This window comes from Oncorhynchus masou, chromosome 18 (assembly GCF_036934945.1).
Source record: "Oncorhynchus masou masou isolate Uvic2021 chromosome 18, UVic_Omas_1.1, whole genome shotgun sequence".
Lineage (NCBI taxonomy): Eukaryota > Metazoa > Chordata > Actinopteri > Salmoniformes > Salmonidae > Oncorhynchus > Oncorhynchus masou.
In genome coordinates this window covers 24192525-24212876 of record NC_088229.1, presented here as the reverse complement: position 1 = coordinate 24212876, position 20352 = coordinate 24192525, and the positions used below count along the sequence as shown (strand labels likewise).

Sequence of the window (20352 nt, the reverse complement as noted above, 5' to 3'; positions counted from 1 at the left end):
TAACCTCCTGCATCTGCAAAAAACCCAGCATTATAATTTATAATTCAGAACTACACAAATTGAAGGGTATTGGGCCTTTTTGCGGCACGCTTGTAAGGCTCTGATTGTCCAAAAGGGGTAACCCCCTCCGTCTTCTACTGTTGTTTACTCTGGAAGATGTACCTTGGAAGATAGGCTAGCCAGCCGTGTCGACGGTTCCCATTGGTGATGAAAGTAGTAGAATAATCAACCAAACAAGTACTGCAGGCTCTAGTTTTACCTAATCTTGACTTTTGCCCAGTGATATGATCAAGCGCAGCAAAGAAGGACAAAGAACCGAGGAACACGTCTTGCCCTTCAGTGTACACAGAGGGCTAATGTCAACAGTATGCATGTCGGTCTCTCTTTGCTCAAAGTAGAAGAGAGATTGACTGCATCAATTCTTGTTTCTGTGAGAATTATTGATGTGTTGGAAATTCAAAATTGTCTGTATAATCAACTTACTGTAGACTGAGTATACAAAGCGTTAGGAACACCTGCTCTTCCATGACAGACTGACCAGGGGAATTCAGGTGAAGCTATAATCCCTTATTGATGTCACTTGTTAAACCAACTTCAGTCAGTGGAAATGAAGGGGAGGAGATAAGTTAAAGAAGGATTTTTAAGCCTTGAGACAATTGAGACATGGATGGTGCATGTGTGCCATTAAGAGGGTAAATGGGCTAGACAAAAAATGTATGTGCCTGTGAATGGGCTATTGTACACCGGTTTGTGTCAAGAACTGCACCGCAACTGGGTTTTTCACCTCAACAGTTTCCTGTGTATATCAAGAAGGGTGCACCACCCAAAGGAAATTCCACCAACTTGACACAACTGTGGGAAGCATTGGAGTTAACATGGGCCAGCATCCCTGTGGAACGCTTTCAAAACCTTGTAGAGTTCATGTCCAGAAGAATTGAGGCTGTTCTGAGGACAAATGGGGGGGGGGGGGTGCAACTCAATATTAGGGAGGTATTACTAATGTTTTCTATACTATATATATATATATATATATATATATATATATATATATATATATATATATATATATATATATATATATACATACATACACACACACACACACACACACACACACAGTCTGAGCTATGGCTTTTTCTTTGCAACTCTGCCTAGAAGGACAGCATCCTGGAGTTGCCTCTTCACTGTTGACGTTGAGACTGGTGTTTTGCGAGTACTATTTAATGAAGCTGCCAGTTGAGGACTTGTGAGGTGTCTGTATCTCAAACTAGACACTCTAATGTACTTGTCCTCCTGCTCAGTTTTCACCGGGGCCTCACACTCTTCTTTCTATTCTGGTTAGAGCCAGTTTGTGCTGTTCTGTTAAGGCAGTAGTACAAAGCATTGTATGAGATCTTCAGGTTCTTGGTAATTTCTCGCATGGAATAACCTTCATTTCTCAGAACAAGAATAGACTGATGAGTTTCAGAAGAAGATCTTTGTTTCTGGCCATTTTGAGCCTGTAATTGAACCCACAAATGTTGATGCTCCAGATACTCAACTAGTCTAAAGAAGGCCAGTTGTAATTACTTCTTTAATCAGGACAACAGTTTTCAGCTGTGCTAACATAATTGCAAAAGGGTTTTCTAATGATCAATTAGCCTTTTAAAATTATACACTTGGATTATCTAATACAACGTGCCATTGCAACACAGGAGTGATGGTTGCTGATAATGGGCCTCTGTACGCAAATGTATATATTCCATTAAAACAAATCAGTCGTTTCCAGCTACAGTAGTCATTTACAACATTAACAATGTCTACACTATATTTCTGATCAATTTGATGTTATTTTAATGGACAGAAAATGTGCTTTTCTTTAAAAAAAAGAAAGAAATGTCCTAAGGGACCACAAACTTTTGAACGGTAGTGTATATATAAATATATTAAGCAGCACGATCATTACACAGGTGCACCTTGTGCTGGGGACTCTAAAATGTGCAGTTGTCTCACAACACAATGCCACAAATGTCTCAGGTTTTGAGGGATCATGCAAGTTTTTACCACAGACCACATGTAACCACGTCAGCCCAGTACCTCCACATCTGGCTACTTCACCTGCGGGATTGTCTGAGACTAGCAAACCGGACAAGTGATGAAACTGTTGGTTTGAACAACTTCTGCCCAAACTCTCAGAAACCATGTCAGGGAAGCTCATCTGCGTTCTCGTAGTCCTTAACAGAGTCTTGACTTGACTGCAGTTCTGCATCGCAATCATCTTCAGTGGGTAAATGCTCACCTTCGATTGCCACTGACATGCTGGAGAAATGTGTTCTTCCTGGATGATTCCTGGTTTCAACTGTACTGGGCAGATGTCAGCATGTATGGTATTGTGTAGGCGAGCGGGTTGCTGATGTCAATGTTGTCGTGCCATTCATCCGCAGCCATCACCTTATGTTTCAGCATGATAATGTCCCCATGTCGCAAGGATTTTTGATCTATACCCGTACCTTTTTTTAAGGTATCTGTGACCAACAGATGCATATCTGTATTCCCAGTAATGTGAAATCCATAGATTAGGCCATAATCAATGAATTTCTAATCCTTTATACTGTACTTTGTGTTCTATGTTGTTAAGTATCTTGTGTGTAGCAATCCGTCACCACACATGAAACCTCTCAGGAAATAAACATTCTAATTGAATACATATGGTTTATTAACAAAAATGTCCCTCTTAATTATTCTGCAGGAATTGCTGGCACTCCAGTGATCTTCAATGTGAACGGAGATGCCCCTGGTCGCTATGAGATTTACCAGTACCAGATGAAACACAACACCACAGAGTATAAGATCATCGGCCACTGGGCAGACCAGCTCCATTTAGATGTATGGTTACTTCTCGCTCTATGACTTCCACGTGTTTGTTGCATGGCACCCATCAATGTTCTCAGTGAATCTAAGTAAATACCGTGTCCAGTTAGAAGTGTCTGTGAAGGTTAATACAGTACATCATATTTTTGGGTGAAAAAAAGATGCACTGACTAAACACATATCCTATTAAACCATGATATGAATGTATTTGTCATTACTGTATACATAGCCTCAGTCCTTGGCCCGGCACCTTGCCTTGAGTTGGGTTGCTTTATCAACTAAGTTAAGTCATGCAGGACCTGAGACTTATCTATATCCACAAAAGGACAGTAGATATCAGGGGCCACTATTCCTGGGCCTGCATTCCAAAACAGCTATGGGGGAATATATGACAATTGTAAAAATGGATTTTGTGTGCAACAGTTGCATTAATCAACAGTTGCATACCAAATCCATTTCATATATTCCCCGTAGCTGTTTTGTAATGCAGGCCCAGGAATAGCGGTAAGAGGAAGACATATTCAGGAAATGTAAACAACCATGTTGTCATTCAGACATTATTTCCTTTGCTGATTCTGATTCTACCACAGGCCATTTCAAGTAACCATCAGGCATCTGAAACGTATGGTAATAAACTAAGTAAGGACAATAAGACAAGACTGCTATGTGGTATTACATTATGTCAGCATTACCATATTACTGCATTTGCTCGTTCTTAAGCAAGGCTTATGTGGCTGAGAAGGGGACACATATATAGTTTCCTGCTGACTTTAAAACATTTGAACAATGCTGTATTCAATGCTTTAAGATAAGAACATCTTTCAAAGTAATGACTTTGTGATTGACAAATGGTGGAGTCGTCCTGTTAAATGGTGTTCACCATCCTTAAAACAGATACTAAACTTTTTCTGCAAATGTTACTTTAATTTTATCCAAATTTCATCATGCCTATTCATGGAAAACATGCATTAATCAAGTACCCTTTTTATGACTGTTTAACGGTCACAGACAGATAACTCCTCCTGTCCTTCACCTTCTTTCCACCAGACTAAGGAGATGTGGTGGCCTGGTGGGACACTCCAGGTACCCCAGTCTATCTGCAGCCAGCCATGTTGTCCTGGGGAGAGGAAGAAAACAGTCAAAGGTGTCCCCTGCTGTTGGCACTGTGAGCGCTGTGATGGCTACCAGTACCAGGCTGACACATACAGCTGTAAGATGTGCCGCTTTGACCTGCGGCCCAATGAGAACCACACGGCCTGTGAAGCCATCCCCATCGTCAAGCTGGAGTGGAGTTCCCCTTGGGCTGTCATCCCTGTACTCATTGCTGTGCTGGGCATCATGGCCACCATGTTTGTGGTGGGCACCTTCATCCGCTACAACGACACGCCCATCGTGAAGGCGTCAGGGCGCGAACTCAGCTATGTGCTGCTGACGGGCATCTTTCTGTGCTACGCCACCACCTTCCTCATGATCGCTGCCCCTGACATTGGCATCTGCTCCCTGCGACGGATCTTCCTTGGTCTGGGGATGAGTATTAGCTATGCAGCGCTGCTCACTAAGACCAACCGTATCTATCGCATCTTTGAGCAGGGGAAGATGTCAGTGAGCGCCCCCAGGTTCATCTCCCCGGCCTCCCAGCTGGTCATCACCTTCAGCCTGATCTCAGTTCAGCTCCTGGGGGTGTGTATCTGGTTTGGTGTGGACCCGTCTCAGGCTATCATCGACTATGAGGACCAACGCACATCCAACCCGGACATGGCCCGTGGCGTGCTCAAATGTGACATCTCAGACCTTTCTCTGATCTGCCTGCTTGGCTTCAGCATGCTGCTCATGGTCACCTGTACGGTGTATGCCATCAAGACCCGGGGGGTGCCAGAGACCTTCAACGAGGCCAAGCCCATCGGCTTCACCATGTACACCACCTGTATCGTGTGGCTAGCCTTCATACCCATCTTCTTTGGGACCTCGCAGTCAACTGAAAAGGTAAATGTTTACTTTGACAATTTAACTCTTTAAATCATTCTATAAATTCAATAATTATTCTTTCAAAATAATGTAATTTTAAAAATGTTTTGCTGTTGAATTTTTTTGTTATGAAACAATGATGTATGGAATAATTTAGTCATCCTTGACAGCTATTACTTATACTATTTCCTGTTTTCATGAATTTTCCAACATTGTCTGATTGAACTCAAAAATTCCTCAAAACTAGCGTGTAAGTAGTAAGCACCATGAGGACAAGACAATTAAATTCACTTGTGTGAGACAAGGATTGTCTGACAGTTTTTCCATTTGGAATTACGCTTTGCTCCTGCAGTTTAATGTGAGAAAAATGGCTCACTCAAATTGCTCTTGTTGTATAACGTCAGTCTCTTATGTGCGTGGATGCCTCAGCTATTCATCATGTGATAAGATGTGCTGCTTACTCTTCCACTCAGGGGATTACCGGGCATTGAGTGCTGACTTGTGCAGATAATTCATTTCACCCAAGTTTGTTTGGATTTGCTTTCTTTATTTGTGTTTCCTCAAATGTGTTTGATTTTGCTTCATACTTTAGAGATAGGGGAATGCCAAGTAGTCAGTCAATCAGTACACTATGATGTGCAACGAAATAAATGAGATATGCTCAGCACAACACAAGCAATGAAAATCACAGCTTTTGATAACAAGTGCCTTATTGGATAGAAATGCACTGTCTGTGGCAATATCTTTCTACTGTAATCTTTGGACAGTGGCTTGTCATTTGATTTGGATCGTTGTATTTTCTGATGTGGATGGATCAGCCATCAAGAACAAGTTATCAACAAATAAAAAAATGATGTGCGTTTGTTTCTGAAATGGGCAGCTTTGAAATATCGGCTACGTTGGACAACTGTCAGATATGGTTTGTCATGTTTTCTTACAGAAACACTTTAAGTGACAGAATCACCAAGCTATACTGTCACGCCCTGGTCTTAGTATTTTGTGTTTTCTTTATTATTTTGGTCAGGCCAGGGTGTGACATGGGTTTATTATGTGGTTTGTTTTGTCTTGGGTTTTTTGTAGGTGTTGGGATTGTGAATTAGTAGGGTTATCTAGAAAAGTCTATGGTTGCCTGAAGTGGTTCTCAATCAGAGGCAGGTGTTTATCGTTGTCTCTGATTAGGAACCATATTTAGGCAGCCATATTCTGAGTGTTGCGTGGGTGATTGTTCCTGTTCCTGTGTTAGTTTGCACCAGTTTAGGCTGTTTCGGTTTTCACGTTACGCTTATTGGTTTTGTATTGATTCGTGGTTCCTTTGTTTTATTAAACATGAATCTAAATAGCCACACCGCATTTTGGTCCAACTCTCCTTCACATAAAGAAAGCCGTTACATATACAGGGGTAAAAAAAAAAAATTCTCCCAAACTTTCAGCGCACATCTTCCAACATATGTCAGGTAGACATAAGTGTACAGTGTATACTACACACACTTTGTATTGCATATTTGAAATATAAATAATGTTTTACTTGTTTTGTCAATTTGAACTGCAAAATTGTTTCAAAAATGAACCTGTAATAGAAGGCTAATCAAAATGAACACTACTGTGCATGGTTCTCCCTTTATTGCAACTTTATTGCAACTTTTTTTGCACCAGTAGTGACAAAGTTAATGCCGTGGTAAGGAATTCCTTACCACAGCACTAAATTTGTCACTACTAGTGCACTGTAGTGATAATTTTGATTAACCTTCTATTACAGATTCACTTTTGAAAACATTTTTGCAGTTCAAATTGACAATAGTCAAACATGATTTTTAACCTGATTTTCAAAACCTTTATTTAGAGAAATATCATTTCTATGGTTCTCTGTAAAATGTTCAATGTTGATTGTACTGTATGAATCTGAAACTTGTTGATCGATTGAATTACTTATGCATCTGAATTATTTATGTTAGATGTTTAAATGATCACTTTACCCCCCTCAGTTTTGGTTCCTATATAAAAATACGATTGAGTGACAGTTTGGCGCCCAAAAAAGCTGCATCTCCACTGCACTGTATTGCTGTGTGTAGGCAGCCAAATCTAAGACGAGACATAACATAGTAAACGTAAATCCAGAACATTCAAATTATGATATTTTGCAATTGGTACATAAGATAAAGTAACTTAACGATGCAATATGCAGAAATCTTTCTGGCATTTCATGGTTGCTAAAATTCGAATTGTTCCCCTAATTTCAGTTGATGTCACAAAACAATCAGTCATTGTGTACATAATTCTTTGTACCATCTAAACCACTGTGAATTATATTTTCCATAACCAAAAATATTGTATTTTCAGCTGTTTGAGGCTGGTGTACAAAACGTAAGGTAATAGATGCAAAAACTCAACTTAACTTCTTAGGGAGCCCTTCGTGCGCCAATCCCATTTACGGGATTGATTTGACAACACCCAGTGAAATAGGAGCGTGCCAAATTCAAAAACAGAAATGCTCATAATAATAATTCATAAATCATACAAGTGTTATACATCGGTTTAAAGATGAACTTCTTGTTAATCCAGCCACAGTGTCAGATTTCAAAAAGGCTTTACGGCGAAAGGAAATCATGCAATTATCTGAGGACAGCGCCCAGCATACCAACACATGAAAATCATATTTCAACCTACCAGGCGCGACACAAAATTCAGAAATAACGACAAAGTATCTAGTAAGTTACCTGTAAACTTGATCCAAACATTTCAAACGACTTTCCTAATACAACTTTTTTTTTTAAACGTAGGCCTATTTATTTGTCAAGACAGCTGTTCATGGCTGCATCTCACTGTAGTAGGCTATGTTTTGGATCTCCATTCGCCTTTTGATTTCTATGAGTTGGGAGTGATCAGCCAATGATCGGAATACCAGGACACATACTCAGAGAATGCGCTGACCAACTGGCAAGTGTCTTCACTTTCAATCCATCCCTGACCCCGTCTGTAATACCAACTTCTTTCAAGCAGACCACTGTGCTGTGCCCTGTGCTCAAGAACGCCAAGGTAACCTGTCTAAATGACTATTTCCCCATGTCACTCATTTCTTTAGCAATAAAATGCTTTGCAAGGTTGATCATGGCTCACATCAACACCATCATCCCAAACAGCCTGGACCCACTCCAATAACGCCACAGATGACATAATCTCTATTGCACACCACACTGCCCTCACCCACCTGGACAAAATAAATACTATAGCTCAGCATTCAACATTGCATTCCCCCTCCAAGCTCATCAACAAGCTCAGGACCCTGGGACTGAACACCTCCCTCTGCAACTTCCTGACCCTAGACTTTCCCTTTGGTGAGAATCATAGGATCCAGATCAGCCCCCCCCCTCCCTCCAGAGTTTTATGACTTAAACAAATGCTGAATGGTCAGGAAACACACTTAGAAGACTGAAACCTTGTTTTTCTAATGAGCAACAAAAAAAGTGCCAATCGGCGTGTTCAGTGGCTCTTTCATTTGGACAGATATACATCACTGCAAACATATATTATAGTCCCAAAACCATACATATGTCTTGATATATTAGATGTTCGGTAGTGTCAAAAAATACATTAAGATGGACCAATTTGCTCACAAAGTTTCTCCAAAATGTTTGCACACCAACTACTCACCATGTGGCCATAGTGGAGAGGGGTGCAATCCTATCACCTGGTGATATTTGTAGGATTGTGTAGTGAACACGATAGGAGACAGCGAGCTGGTTTCAAGTCTAGGGCACAGCAGGTGTTTATTGTAAAGGACCACAAGTGGAGGCAGGTAGCTGGGTCCAGGGGTAGGCAGAAGGTCATACACAGGGGGTCCAAAAAGGCAACAGTACAGGCAGTGAAACAGCTAGTAAAGTCGTCCGGGAGATCAGGCAATAGGTTGATAACAGGAAAGTACAGGCAGGCAAAAGGCGTTGTTTGTGAGGCAGGCAAAAACTATCATACATGGGAGGATTAAATTATGAGGGAAAAACAGCGCTTCAAATAGAAGTGTGTCACAAAACAAACAACACCTCACAATAATGGGGTGCAAAGAACTGAACTAAATAGTGTGTGATAATGACATACAGGTGTGTGATCAGAATTCAGGGGATTGGGATCTAGAGAGTGAGCTGCGTTCAGGGGATCTATGTATTTGAGAGTGTGACCTGGAAAGTGGGCTGGAAAGTGAGCTGCGTTCAGGGGATCTACGTGGTTGAGAGTGTGAGTTGGTAGCAGACATTACAGATTGTGATTTAAGGCACATTGATTCTATAGTCTAATAAAGTGAATGTTTTGTCAGTGACATCAAAAGTGGGGACAGCGTTTTTCGGAGAAAAACAAATTATTAGATCAGTATCTTTCAATGTAATAATAGAACAAATCAATATTTTCTATTGCAATAATAGTGTTAATAACAAATGTAAAAAAATATTGTAATCAAGTTTAGGAGTAAGGGTTTGGGACAGCCACCTCTCAATCGAAATAAGTGTATAAACAATGGCTGTGTGCTGTATTAATTTAACAATATCACATCAAATATTGTTGGTGATGTCATGACTCTCCTGTGAGGATCCAAATACCAGGTTACAATGAAGCAATGTCTACAGATTCCTCTCACCCGCAGAAGGGAGGGGCGATTGGTGTGAGGGTTTTGACACCTCACGCCAATCGTAAAATGTTTGCAGCAGATGACTTTTTGGTCTCTGGTATGGGGATTGGAATGTTTCTTTGTTATGGAGACATTTTGCCGCCAAAAAACTAACTTCCAAAAGGGACAATATATTTCAATATCCGAATGTGGGGAATATGGGAAATTCATTTCTATTTTGTGATGGTATAAAAGTGAAAATATTGTAAAAATGTTACAATAGTGATAGAAGAAAATATTGTTACTTGAAGAGCTTTCACACTGTGTATGTCAGGTTTGCATCCTTTACATTTTATAGGAAATATCAAAGATTAAGATAATATTTTTGTTAAGACAGGAATGTGATTTTACTTTTGTAACGAGATCATCGTTTTTTGATTATGTTTTGCACCATAACTAGCCACGCCCGAGGGAGCTCAGAGAGCGTGTCAGTATGACGGAAACACCCCTTTTTACAAAGGTATATACAATATTGAGTTAAGAATTAACATAGCAGACTAGAAGGAATCAAGCTGCAGCTAGGTCTCCATTGGTCACAACCCTGAAAATCAACACGAGGTGAAGATGACAAAGTAGCCTCTAACAATTATTGTTACGGTGAGTAGCTGTTCTAAGTATTGTAAGATGTAAGAAAGTGAATTTAAGTAGGACCATCCGGTTATTCTCTTCAAATTATTGCTGACTACACTGTTCTCATCACAACTTCGGGGATCATCCAGACAGCTGATTAGCTGTCCTCAGAAGACCATTTTCCAGAACTATTGAAAGTAAACACTGACAACTAAGAAGAAGGAAATTGTGACCTCTTGTGGACAATCACAGCCTAACACTGAAGAACGAAGGAGAAGGCCCAATCAAACCTTTTTCACAAACCGGAACCCTTTTCATGAAGGCCTGGGTCCAACAGAGATACATGATGAAGGAAGACCTTCAACACGTAAATTACATGCATTACTTCTTACCCAAACGGGCGGAAGTTCGGGGAAAGGTATTAGGATTACTGTGAGCATAGTGTCCCAAATGTATCCAAGTGTTATCTCTCTTTCTCTCCATCTTTTGTAACAAGTGTCATATTGTGTTAGTCCGCTAGGGACCTTTTTCCATGGTATTAAGTTTTTAATCAATAACCTATACCGAGTGTGTGTGTGTATCCTGTGTTATCATTTAGTTCGTTAGTAAATAAATAATCAAATCAATTTGTGTGGTATGGGATGATGAGTAAGACTCGAGTTTGTGCAGAGTCAAGAAGTATACGACGTTCAGAATGAGACTGATATGAGGTTATGATTAATTAATTGTTTTTGAAAGAAACACGCATTTTTGGTCCATTAAAATAACATCAAATTCATCAGAAATATAGTGTAGACATTGTTCATGTAGTAAATTACTATTGTAGCTGGAAACGGCAGATTTTTTATGGAATATCTACATAGGCATAGAGAGGCCCATTATCAACAACCATCACTCCTGTGTTCCAAACGAACCCACAAATGCTGATGCTCCAGATACTCAACTAGTCTAAAGAAGGACAGTTTTATTGGTTCTTTAAGTAGAACAACAGTTTTCAGCTCTGCTAACATAATTGCAAAAGGGTTTTCTAATGATCACTTAGCCTTTTAAAATTACAAACTTGGATTAGCTAATAACAACGTGTCATTGGAACACAGGAGTGATGGTTGCTGATAATGGGCCTCTGTACACATATGTAGATATTCCGTAAAAAATGTGCCGTTTTCAGCTACAATAGTAATTTACAACATGAACAATGTCTATGCTGTTTTTCTGAATAATTCAATGTCATTTTAATGGACAAAAAATCTTTCAAAAAGTAGGACATTTTGTAATTGACCAAAACGGTAGTGTACAGTTGTGTATGTTTGGAGGAAAAAGGTGGAGGCTTGCAAACTGAAGAACATCATCGCAACTGTGAGGCACGGGGGTGGCAGCATCATGTTGTGGGGGTGCTTTGATGCAGGAGGGAATGGTGCATTTCACAAAATAGATGACATCATGAGGTAGGACAATTATGTGGATATATTGAAGCAACGTCTCAAGACATCAGTCAGGAAGTTAAAGCTTGGTCGCAAATGGGTTTTCCAAATGGACAATGACCCCAAGCATACTTTCAAAGTTGTGGCAAAATGGCTTAAGGACAAAGTCAAGGTATTGGAGTGGCCATCACAAAGCCCTGACCTCAATCCTATAGAACATTTGTGGGCAGAACTGAAAAAGCATGTGCGATCCAGGAGGCCTACAAACCTGACTCAGTTACACTAGCTCTGTCAAGAGGAATGGGCCAAAATTCACCCAACTTAATGTAGGAAGCTTGTGGAAGGCTACCCGAAACGTTTGACCCAAGTTAATCAATTTAAAGGCAATGCTTCCAAATGCTAATTGAGTGTAAACTTCTGACACAGTGGGAATATGATGAAAGAAATCAAATCTGAAATAATTCTTTCTCTCCACTATTATTCTAACATTTTACATTCTTAAAATAAAGTGGCTGACCTAAGACAGGGAATTTTTACTAGGATTAAATGTCAGGAATTGTGAAAAATTGAGTTTAAATGTACTTGGCTAAGGTATATGTAAACTTCTGACTTCAACTGTATATTGCTTCTAAATATAGTATAATCCATTTCTAAAAGGACTAACTCTAAGATTTTACCTTCCTTATAAGTGTGAAATACATATTTGTATATTTAGTGTAAGAGAAAATGTGGTCTCTTGATCAAAACGTCTGCCCTCATTGCTCTTGTTTGGCTTCCTGAACTGTTTGGCTTCTATTCATTATTTTAGATTACTGGCTATAAATCGATTTCTGAATGTGCTACAGCAACGAAACCACTCTCCCCTGCTGTGTTACGATGTATGTATTCCAGGCATATGTTAGTGGCTGTGAGGCAGGGTTCAGCCAAGAGTTAAAGGAAAGTCAGAAGAGCAAATTAAATGGTAGGAGGTAGTCCAAGCTGGGACATGCTAGCTTCAAGTTTGTCAGATTTCACATCCTGCTTCATACAGACAGAAGAGACATACTCCTGTATCTGTGAGAATCAGTTCCACCACTCAATGCACACCATTTCAATCTACAGTGCCCACAGATTGATTTATAATCAAAATGTCAGTTAGAACCAGTACCAGAACCACGCATCAAAGATGTTTTAATTATAATCAACATGATAATTCACATTTCCTGTTGCTGCAGGGTTATTGTCCTGCTGTAACAAGCTGGCTCAAATTAAGATCCTACATTTGTATCCTTTACTTTGTTGTTCAGTTTCAATCTTTTTTCAATTGCCCCCATAATGTGGACATAATGTTAATGGTATAATGCCAAGTATATCCTAGAGCAGACACAAGCTTATCACAGAAAGGTAAAAAAAATGCATGTGATTATTCTAGACAAGAGCAAAGCTGGGACACAACCTTCATAGGTTTTGATATTATCCTTAACGTGTACAATTGAATTTCAGTTTCTGTTGGCTAGCATAAATGTACTGTCTGTATTGAGGAATGTTGCTGTAGGAAACAAAGCAGCCATTGAGAGTCCCATACAGTTATAGTCAAATTACAGAGGTAAGCCATTTAGGAAGGTAATGGGCAATACAAAGAAAACCGTGGCCTTCTTTACGATGGTGGTAATTGCTGTTATTTTCAAAGAAAAACATAGAATTATGTTAACATTTACACCCTGAGCGACAGCTTTGTCTGAGCACGAGATATGTGATGCACCTGAGTGAGACCTGGAATCTTGTACAAAGAGGTTAGCAGTGGCAGCATTTCGGCCTTCTATTGGATGTGATTACTGTACAGTGTACATTAGGGATACATTACTTTGCCTTAACTTAAGCCCAAAGCTTTTAGATTTTTAACAACCTCTCAATGAACTAACTGAACAAATGTGCTTATGTCTTTTGGATCTCCTGCTGTCAATGTTTTGTTTTAGTTGTAGAGATACATTCTGAATCATTTGAACACCTTGCGTCCACCTACATGGGGTCTTGTTACATAACGAGACCATGGTTATGATGGTGCCAGTTTTTCCCCAGATTATTTTCCTGGCATAGGGGGTTGCCTCACCTATACAATGAGAGGGGAAAAACTGCATGGTAGGGGTGTGCGTGGGTACACTCTTAGAAACATATGATAACCATTTTTGGTTCCAGGTAGAACCCTCTGTGGAAAGGGTTATACATGGATCCCAAAACGGTTCTATCTGGAACCAAGGGTTCTTTGAATATTTTTTTTCTAAGGTTATATAGAGAGGGGATGGCTGGGGCTTTAGGCAGTTGATAGGATGAGGATGACACTCCTATTTGACTGGCAGCAGAAGTTCAGTCAGTCAATGAGGTGATGAGTGGCAGCATGAGTACAGTTAGCCCTGGAGGTGGTAGGTGGCATCAGTAGTACAGTCAGCCCTGAAGGTGGTAGGTGGCATCAGTAGTACAGTCAGCCCTGGAGGTGGTAGGTGGCATCAGTAGTACAGTCAGCCCTGGAGGTGGTAGGTGGCATCAGTAGTACAGTCAGCCCTGGAGGTGGTAGGTGGCATCAGTAGTACAGTCAGCCCTGGAGGTGGTAGGTGGCATCAGTAGTACAGTCAGCCCTGGAGGTGGTAGGTGCCATCAGTAGTACAGTCAGCCCTGGAGGTGGTGGGTGGCATCAGTAGTACAGTTATCCCTGGAGGTGCTAGGTGGCATCAGTAGTGCAGTTATCCCTGGAGGTGGTAGGTGGCATCAGTAGTACAGTCAGCCCTAGAGGTGGTAGGTGGCATCAGTAGTACAGTCAGCCCTGGAGGTGGTAGGTGGCATCAGTAGTACAGTCAGCCCTGGAGGTGGTAGGTGGCATCAGTAGTACAGTCAGCACCGGAGGTGGTAGGTGGCATCAGTAGTACAGTCAGCCCTGGAGGTGGTAGGTGGCATCAGTAGTACAGTCAGCCCTGGAGGTGGTAGGTGGCATCAGTAGTACAGTCAGCCCTGGAGGTGGTAGGTGGCATCAGTAGTACAGTCAGCCCTGGAGGTGGTAGGTGGCATCAGTAGTACAGTTATCCCTGGAGGTGGTAGGTGGCATCAGTAGTACAGTCAGCCCTGGAGGTGGTGGGTGGCATCTGTAGTACAGTCAGCCCTGGAGGTGGTGGGTGACAATAGTAGACTGGCAGGTAGCTCTGTTAATTGTGCCTCCTGGTTGTCTCCTGGTTGAAAGGAGGGTGACACAGCACCAAGCTCTCTTTTGTGCTTGATAAGGACAAGGCAGCTGATTGTCAGGGTTGTCAGAACAGGGTTAATCATGCATGACGATATGCACGCTCTGCCAATCTGGGATGTTTGAGAAGATGGAGAGCATTGGCTTTACATTGCTTCGACGTTGCACATGAAATTAAGCTTAAAGAGCAACTATAAGAGTTTGATCATGTTCTTTCAAGGCTGTACCATGGCTTCTGCACATTTTTTCTAAGTAATTTAAAGGGAAGCACTGCAGCAATGAGGTGTGAATTCAGTACGTTCTGTACTGTACGGTAGAAACAGATGATAAACGCTCATTCAAGCACAAAACAGCCTTCAAATATATTCCCTACTTCAAAGGAACCTTATGCTGGCATCCAACCACTGAAAACGACAATAAGTAATGACTAACATCTTGAGCATTTTTGCTGCAAACAAAACCCAGCCAATGGCAAATACAGAAATCAGAAATCCAGTCATGACTCCAGCTGCTTTGATGTTGCAGAGGACAAAGAGGATACATGGGATGGCTGGAATGGAAAACACTATCTATCTATAAATGCAGAAATAACCATTCCTGGTTTAAGTTAATCTTATGAATGGATTAGTGTTTCCACATTGTTATCTGTTTGGAGGCGCTGTGTGAGGCTTTTCACTGTGATATTATGGGCCCAGTTACATTCCTGACACGTGGGGAAATGCAGAGGCAGTATCCTGTCAGAGGAAGGGCTGTAGATTGACAGGTGTGTAATCGTGGTGGCTCGGAAGGAGGGCCGGTTTCATGAGGCAATCTCACTAAATGGTCCCTGGCACTGTTTATCCTCAGTGATAAAGACACTTGCATGCAGAGGGCCAGGGATGGAGGGCTTTGGATGGCACTGTAGCTGCAGTCAGGTGCAGTTAGTCTGCAGGAGGCACAGCTGGAGACCGTCTTATGCTTGATTGATCCAATCCAATTCAGGTCTGGCAATTCCATACAAATATGCATAATTTGATCATCAGAAATGATAAGGCTTTTGTTTGGAAGATGTTACTTTCTGATAATAGGGTAATTATATTCTGGCCACTTACACCTATACACAAGGTAAATGTAGTTACCTTTTGCACGTCAGACTGTGGAATGAAACAGAATGCAGGGGGTGAAATAGCAGCACAGATTTCATAGCTTCTTTAGGAATGACAGGATGGCTTCGCCTGGTGGAGTCAGTCCCTTGAGCACCATTTTCCTGCTGTGGCAATGAGGCATATTGGCGATCATATCAGTTTGTCAAGGCAGATTTATCTGGGGGACAGGGGTCCTAGCCCCCTTACAGTGTTACTCCACTCTGTACTCCGGAGGGGCAGCAATAATGTGCTGGGATCACCCAAGGCCATGTGAAATCTTCCCAGTAGATTACATACTCCCCCTCAGTACCCCTGTATTTCCCACTTCAAGGAAAGCCCATTGATGCTTGCAGCGTGATCAAATAATTAAATGACACTATAACGTTTGTTGAAATGAGTGGACCAAGACACAGCATGCATAGAGTTCCACATGTTTATTAAAATGAAACTCACCAATAAAAACAATAAACAGCAAACGAGACGTAACGACTGGAGTACTCACAGGCACTACACATAAACAAGATCCCACAAACTAAAAGGTGGAAAAAAGGCTGCCAAAGTATGATCCCCAATCAGAGACAACGATAGACAGCTGCCTCTGATTGGGAACCATACCTGGCAAACAAAGAAATTGAAAAACTAGAATGCCCACCCAAATCACACCCCGACCTAACCAAATAGAGAAATAAAAAGGCTCTCGAAGGTCAGGGCGTGACACACTCTCATTTTTCTCAGGCATCCTCAGGCATGCTTCTCCACTGACGTTTATTTAGGGGCTTCTATATACACAACACTTAAAGAAAAGCAGATTTAATCATAAGTCATAGGTAACATATGGCAGGCTGCACTAACTCTTTAGATGTACAGTGGGGCAAAAAAGTATTTAGTCAGCCACCAATTGTGCAAGTTCTCCCACTTAAAAATATGAGAGAGGCCTGTAATTTTCATCATAGGTACACTTCAACTATAACAGACAAAATGAGAAAGAAAATCCAGAAAATCACATTGTAGGATTTTTAATGAATTTATTTGCAAATTATGGTGGAAAATAAGTATTTGGTCAATAACAAAAGTTTATCTCAATACTTTGTTAACCTCTTACACTTATGGTGGCGCTATTTCATTTTTGGAAGAAAAACGTTCCCGTTTTAAACAAGATATTTTGTCACAAAAAGATGCTCAACTATGCATATAATTGCTACTGTTCGAAAGAAAACACTCTGACGTGTCCAGAAATACAAATATCTTCTCTGTGCGTGCCCTTTAACGTGAGCTTCAGGCAAAACCAAGATGACTTGGCATCCAGGAAATGACAAGGATTTTTGAGGCTCTGTCTTTCATGATCTCCTTATATGGCTGTGAACGCAAGAGGAATGAGTCTGCCCTTTCTGTCGTTTCCCCAAGGTGTCTGCAGCATTGTGACGTATTTGTAGGCAGATCGTTGGAAGATTGACCATAAGAGACCACATTTACCACGTGTCCGCCCGGTGTCCTGCGCCGAAATTGGTGCGCAAAAGTCACCTGCCAGTATTTTTCCATGGGGCACAGAGAGAGAAGCAAGCTTCCACGAACTGCATGTCAATGAAGAGATATGTGAAAAAACACCTTGAGGATTGATTCCAAACAACGTTTGCCATGTTTCAGTCGATATTATGTAGTTAATCCGGAAAAAGTTTCACGTTGTAGGTGACTGCATTTTCGGTTCGTTTCGGTAGCCAGGCGCAATGTAGAAAACGGAACGATTTCTCCTACACACAGACGCTTTCAGGAAACACTGCGCATTTGGTATGTGGCTGGGAGTCTCCTCATTGAAAACATCAGAAGCTCTTCAAAGGTAAATGATTTTATTTATTTGGTTATCTGGCTTTTGTGAAAATGTTGCGTGCTACATGCTACACAAAATGCTATGCTAGCTTTGCATACTCTTACACAAATTAGTCAATTTCTATGGTTCAAAAGCATATTTTGAAAATCTGAGATGACAGTGTTGTTAAGAAAAGGCTAAGCTTGAGAGCAAACGCATTATTTTAATTTTATTTGCGATTTTCAGAAATCGTTAACGTTGCGTTATGCTAATGAGCCTGAGGCTTAGTCACAATCCCGGATCCGGGATGGGGAGTTTCAAGAGGTTAAATACCCTTTGTTGGCAATGACAGAGGTCAAACGTTTTCTGTAAGTCTTCACAAGGTTTTCACACACTGTTGCTGGAATTTTGGCCCATTCCTCCATGCAGATCTCCTCTAGAGCAGTGATGTTTTGGGGCTGTTGCTGGGCAACACGGACTTTCAACTCCCTCCAAAGATTTGCTATGTGGTCGAGATCTGGAGACTGGCTAGGCCACTCCAGGACCTTGAAATGCTTCTTACGAAGCCACTCCTTCGTTGCCCGGGCGGTGTTTTTGGGATCATTGTCATGCTGAAGGACCCAGCCACGTTTCATCTTCAATGCCCTTGCTGATGGAAGGAGGTTTTCACTCAAAATCTCACGATACATGGCCCCATTCATTTTTCCTTTATACGGATCAGTCGTCCTGGTCCCTTTGCAGAAAAACAGCCCCAAAGCATGATGTTTCCACCCCCATGCTTCACAGTAGGTATGATGTTCTTTGGATGCAACTCAGCATTCTTTGTCCTCCAAACACGACGAGTTGAGTTTTTACCAAAAAGTTCTATTTTGGTTTCATCTGACCATATGACATTCTCCCAATCTCCTTCTGGATCATCCAAATGCTCTCTAGCAAACTTCAGACGGGCCTGGACATGTACTGGCTTAAGCAGGGGGACACGTCTGGCACTGCAGGATTTGAGTCCCTGGCGGCATAGTGTGTTACTGATGGTAGGCTTTGTTACTTTGGTCCCAGCTCTCTGCAGGTCATTCACTAGGTCCCCCCGTGTGGTTCTGGGGTTTTTGCTCACCGTTCTTGTGATAATTTTGACCCCACGGGGTGAGATCTTGCGTGGAGCCCCAGATCGAGGGAGATTATCAGTGTGTCTTTCATTTCCTAATGATTGCTCCCACAGTTGATTTCTTCAAACCAAGCTGCTTACCTATTGCAGATTCAGTCTTCCCAGCCTGGTGCAGGTCTACAATTTTGTTTCTGGTGTCCTTTGACAGCTCTTTGGTCTTGGCCATAGTGGAGTTTGGAGTATGACTGTTTGAGGTTGTGGACAGGTGTCTTTTACACAGATAACAAGTTCAAACAGGTGCCATTAATACAGGTAATGAGTGGAGGACAGAGGAGCCTCTTAAAGAAGAAGTTACAGGTCTGTGAGAGCCAGAAATCTTGCTTGTTTGTAGGTGACCAAATACTTATTTTCCACCATAATTTGCAAATAAATTCATTAAAAATCCTACAATGTGATTTTCTGGATTTATTTTTCTCATTTTGTCTGTCGTAGTTGAAGTGTGAATAGTGAACCTATGATGAAAATTACAGCCCTCTCTCATCTTTTTAAGTGGGAGAACTTGCACAATTGGTGGCTGACTAAATACTTTTTTGCCCCACTGTAAGTATTTCAGCATCCAGACTGAAGATAGAGCTGCAAAAAATGTAGAGTGCCAAAGCAGCACTATAACTAATGCATGTCATCTGTTGACATTCTCATGACAGACGACCTGTCGGGTTGTTCCCTGTTGCCATAACACTAAGTTACTCATAATATCTGGAAACACAATATCAGTCTACACCTCGGGCAAATCTTTTAGGGATGTGGCTGGGAGCTGTGTTTGCAGTTTACACCCTTCTCCCTTTGTTCATCAGGCCCAGAATAGCTCAGCAACCCTGTCCCAAAGGGAGACAGAATGATGTTCCAAATAAGACATTCTAAAAGAAAAGCTTTTTGCGGTTTTCCAGGAGAATAATCCTGATGTTCACCACAGAGAGTAAATGTATATGACAATCTTCCAATCTTCTCTGTTTTTGCAGTTACAGTGCTTTATAATGCATAATGCATGAATGCATTTGTTTTCTACTGCTGTAGTAAATCAGTCTGTACTGTCTAACAACTCATTCAGATGACCTATATGATAAGACGTGAAGACACATTTAATCCCATTGAGAATATGATATAATTTATATGGGAAAAGCACTCCGAGGCACACACTCAGGCACTGTGTTGATATTCTCAAGATGCCTCTCCCTGATCCTTGCATGTAGCCATGCTTTCTGTGCACAGCTGTGAGTCCCAGCTGCCTTTACACTCAGTTGACTCCAACCACTCTACCACAGCCCCAGGCCCCAAGGGGAAGACATCTGTAGTACAGTCACTCACTGGGAGGCCTCCTCCATTAGTCACATGTCATAAACAAACAAATAGACACACCAATAAAAACATAAACAGGAGGATGAATAATTCATAAAGCACTTGAAAACAGAGCAGTGTCCACTCCATGTGTTTTATCGCGTCTGATGTTGGGGGTTTGATATTGCTGGAAGATCTACTAGGAGACAACTGCACTCATATGTTGTCTTGTTTAAACAATGTATAACTAGGTAATGTACTTTCAAAATATCAAAGGTCAATGCTGTCACAAGGATCTTGAGAACCCTCTCCTTAGCCACTT

The 20352-nt window shown here is 41.3% G+C and overlaps 1 protein-coding gene across 1 annotated transcript in view; it reads left to right on the top strand.

Moving 5' to 3' along the window:
- The window catches only part of LOC135504270 (metabotropic glutamate receptor 4-like), a 222141-nt gene that overhangs the window by 193290 nt on the left and 8499 nt on the right, over window positions 1-20352 (top strand). The window contains exons 7-8 of the mRNA XM_064922669.1: window positions 2729-2865; window positions 3898-4833. Coding sequence (XP_064778741.1) covers window positions 2729-2865; window positions 3898-4833 — 1073 coding nt within the window. The remainder of the gene's footprint in view (window positions 1-2728; window positions 2866-3897; window positions 4834-20352) is intronic.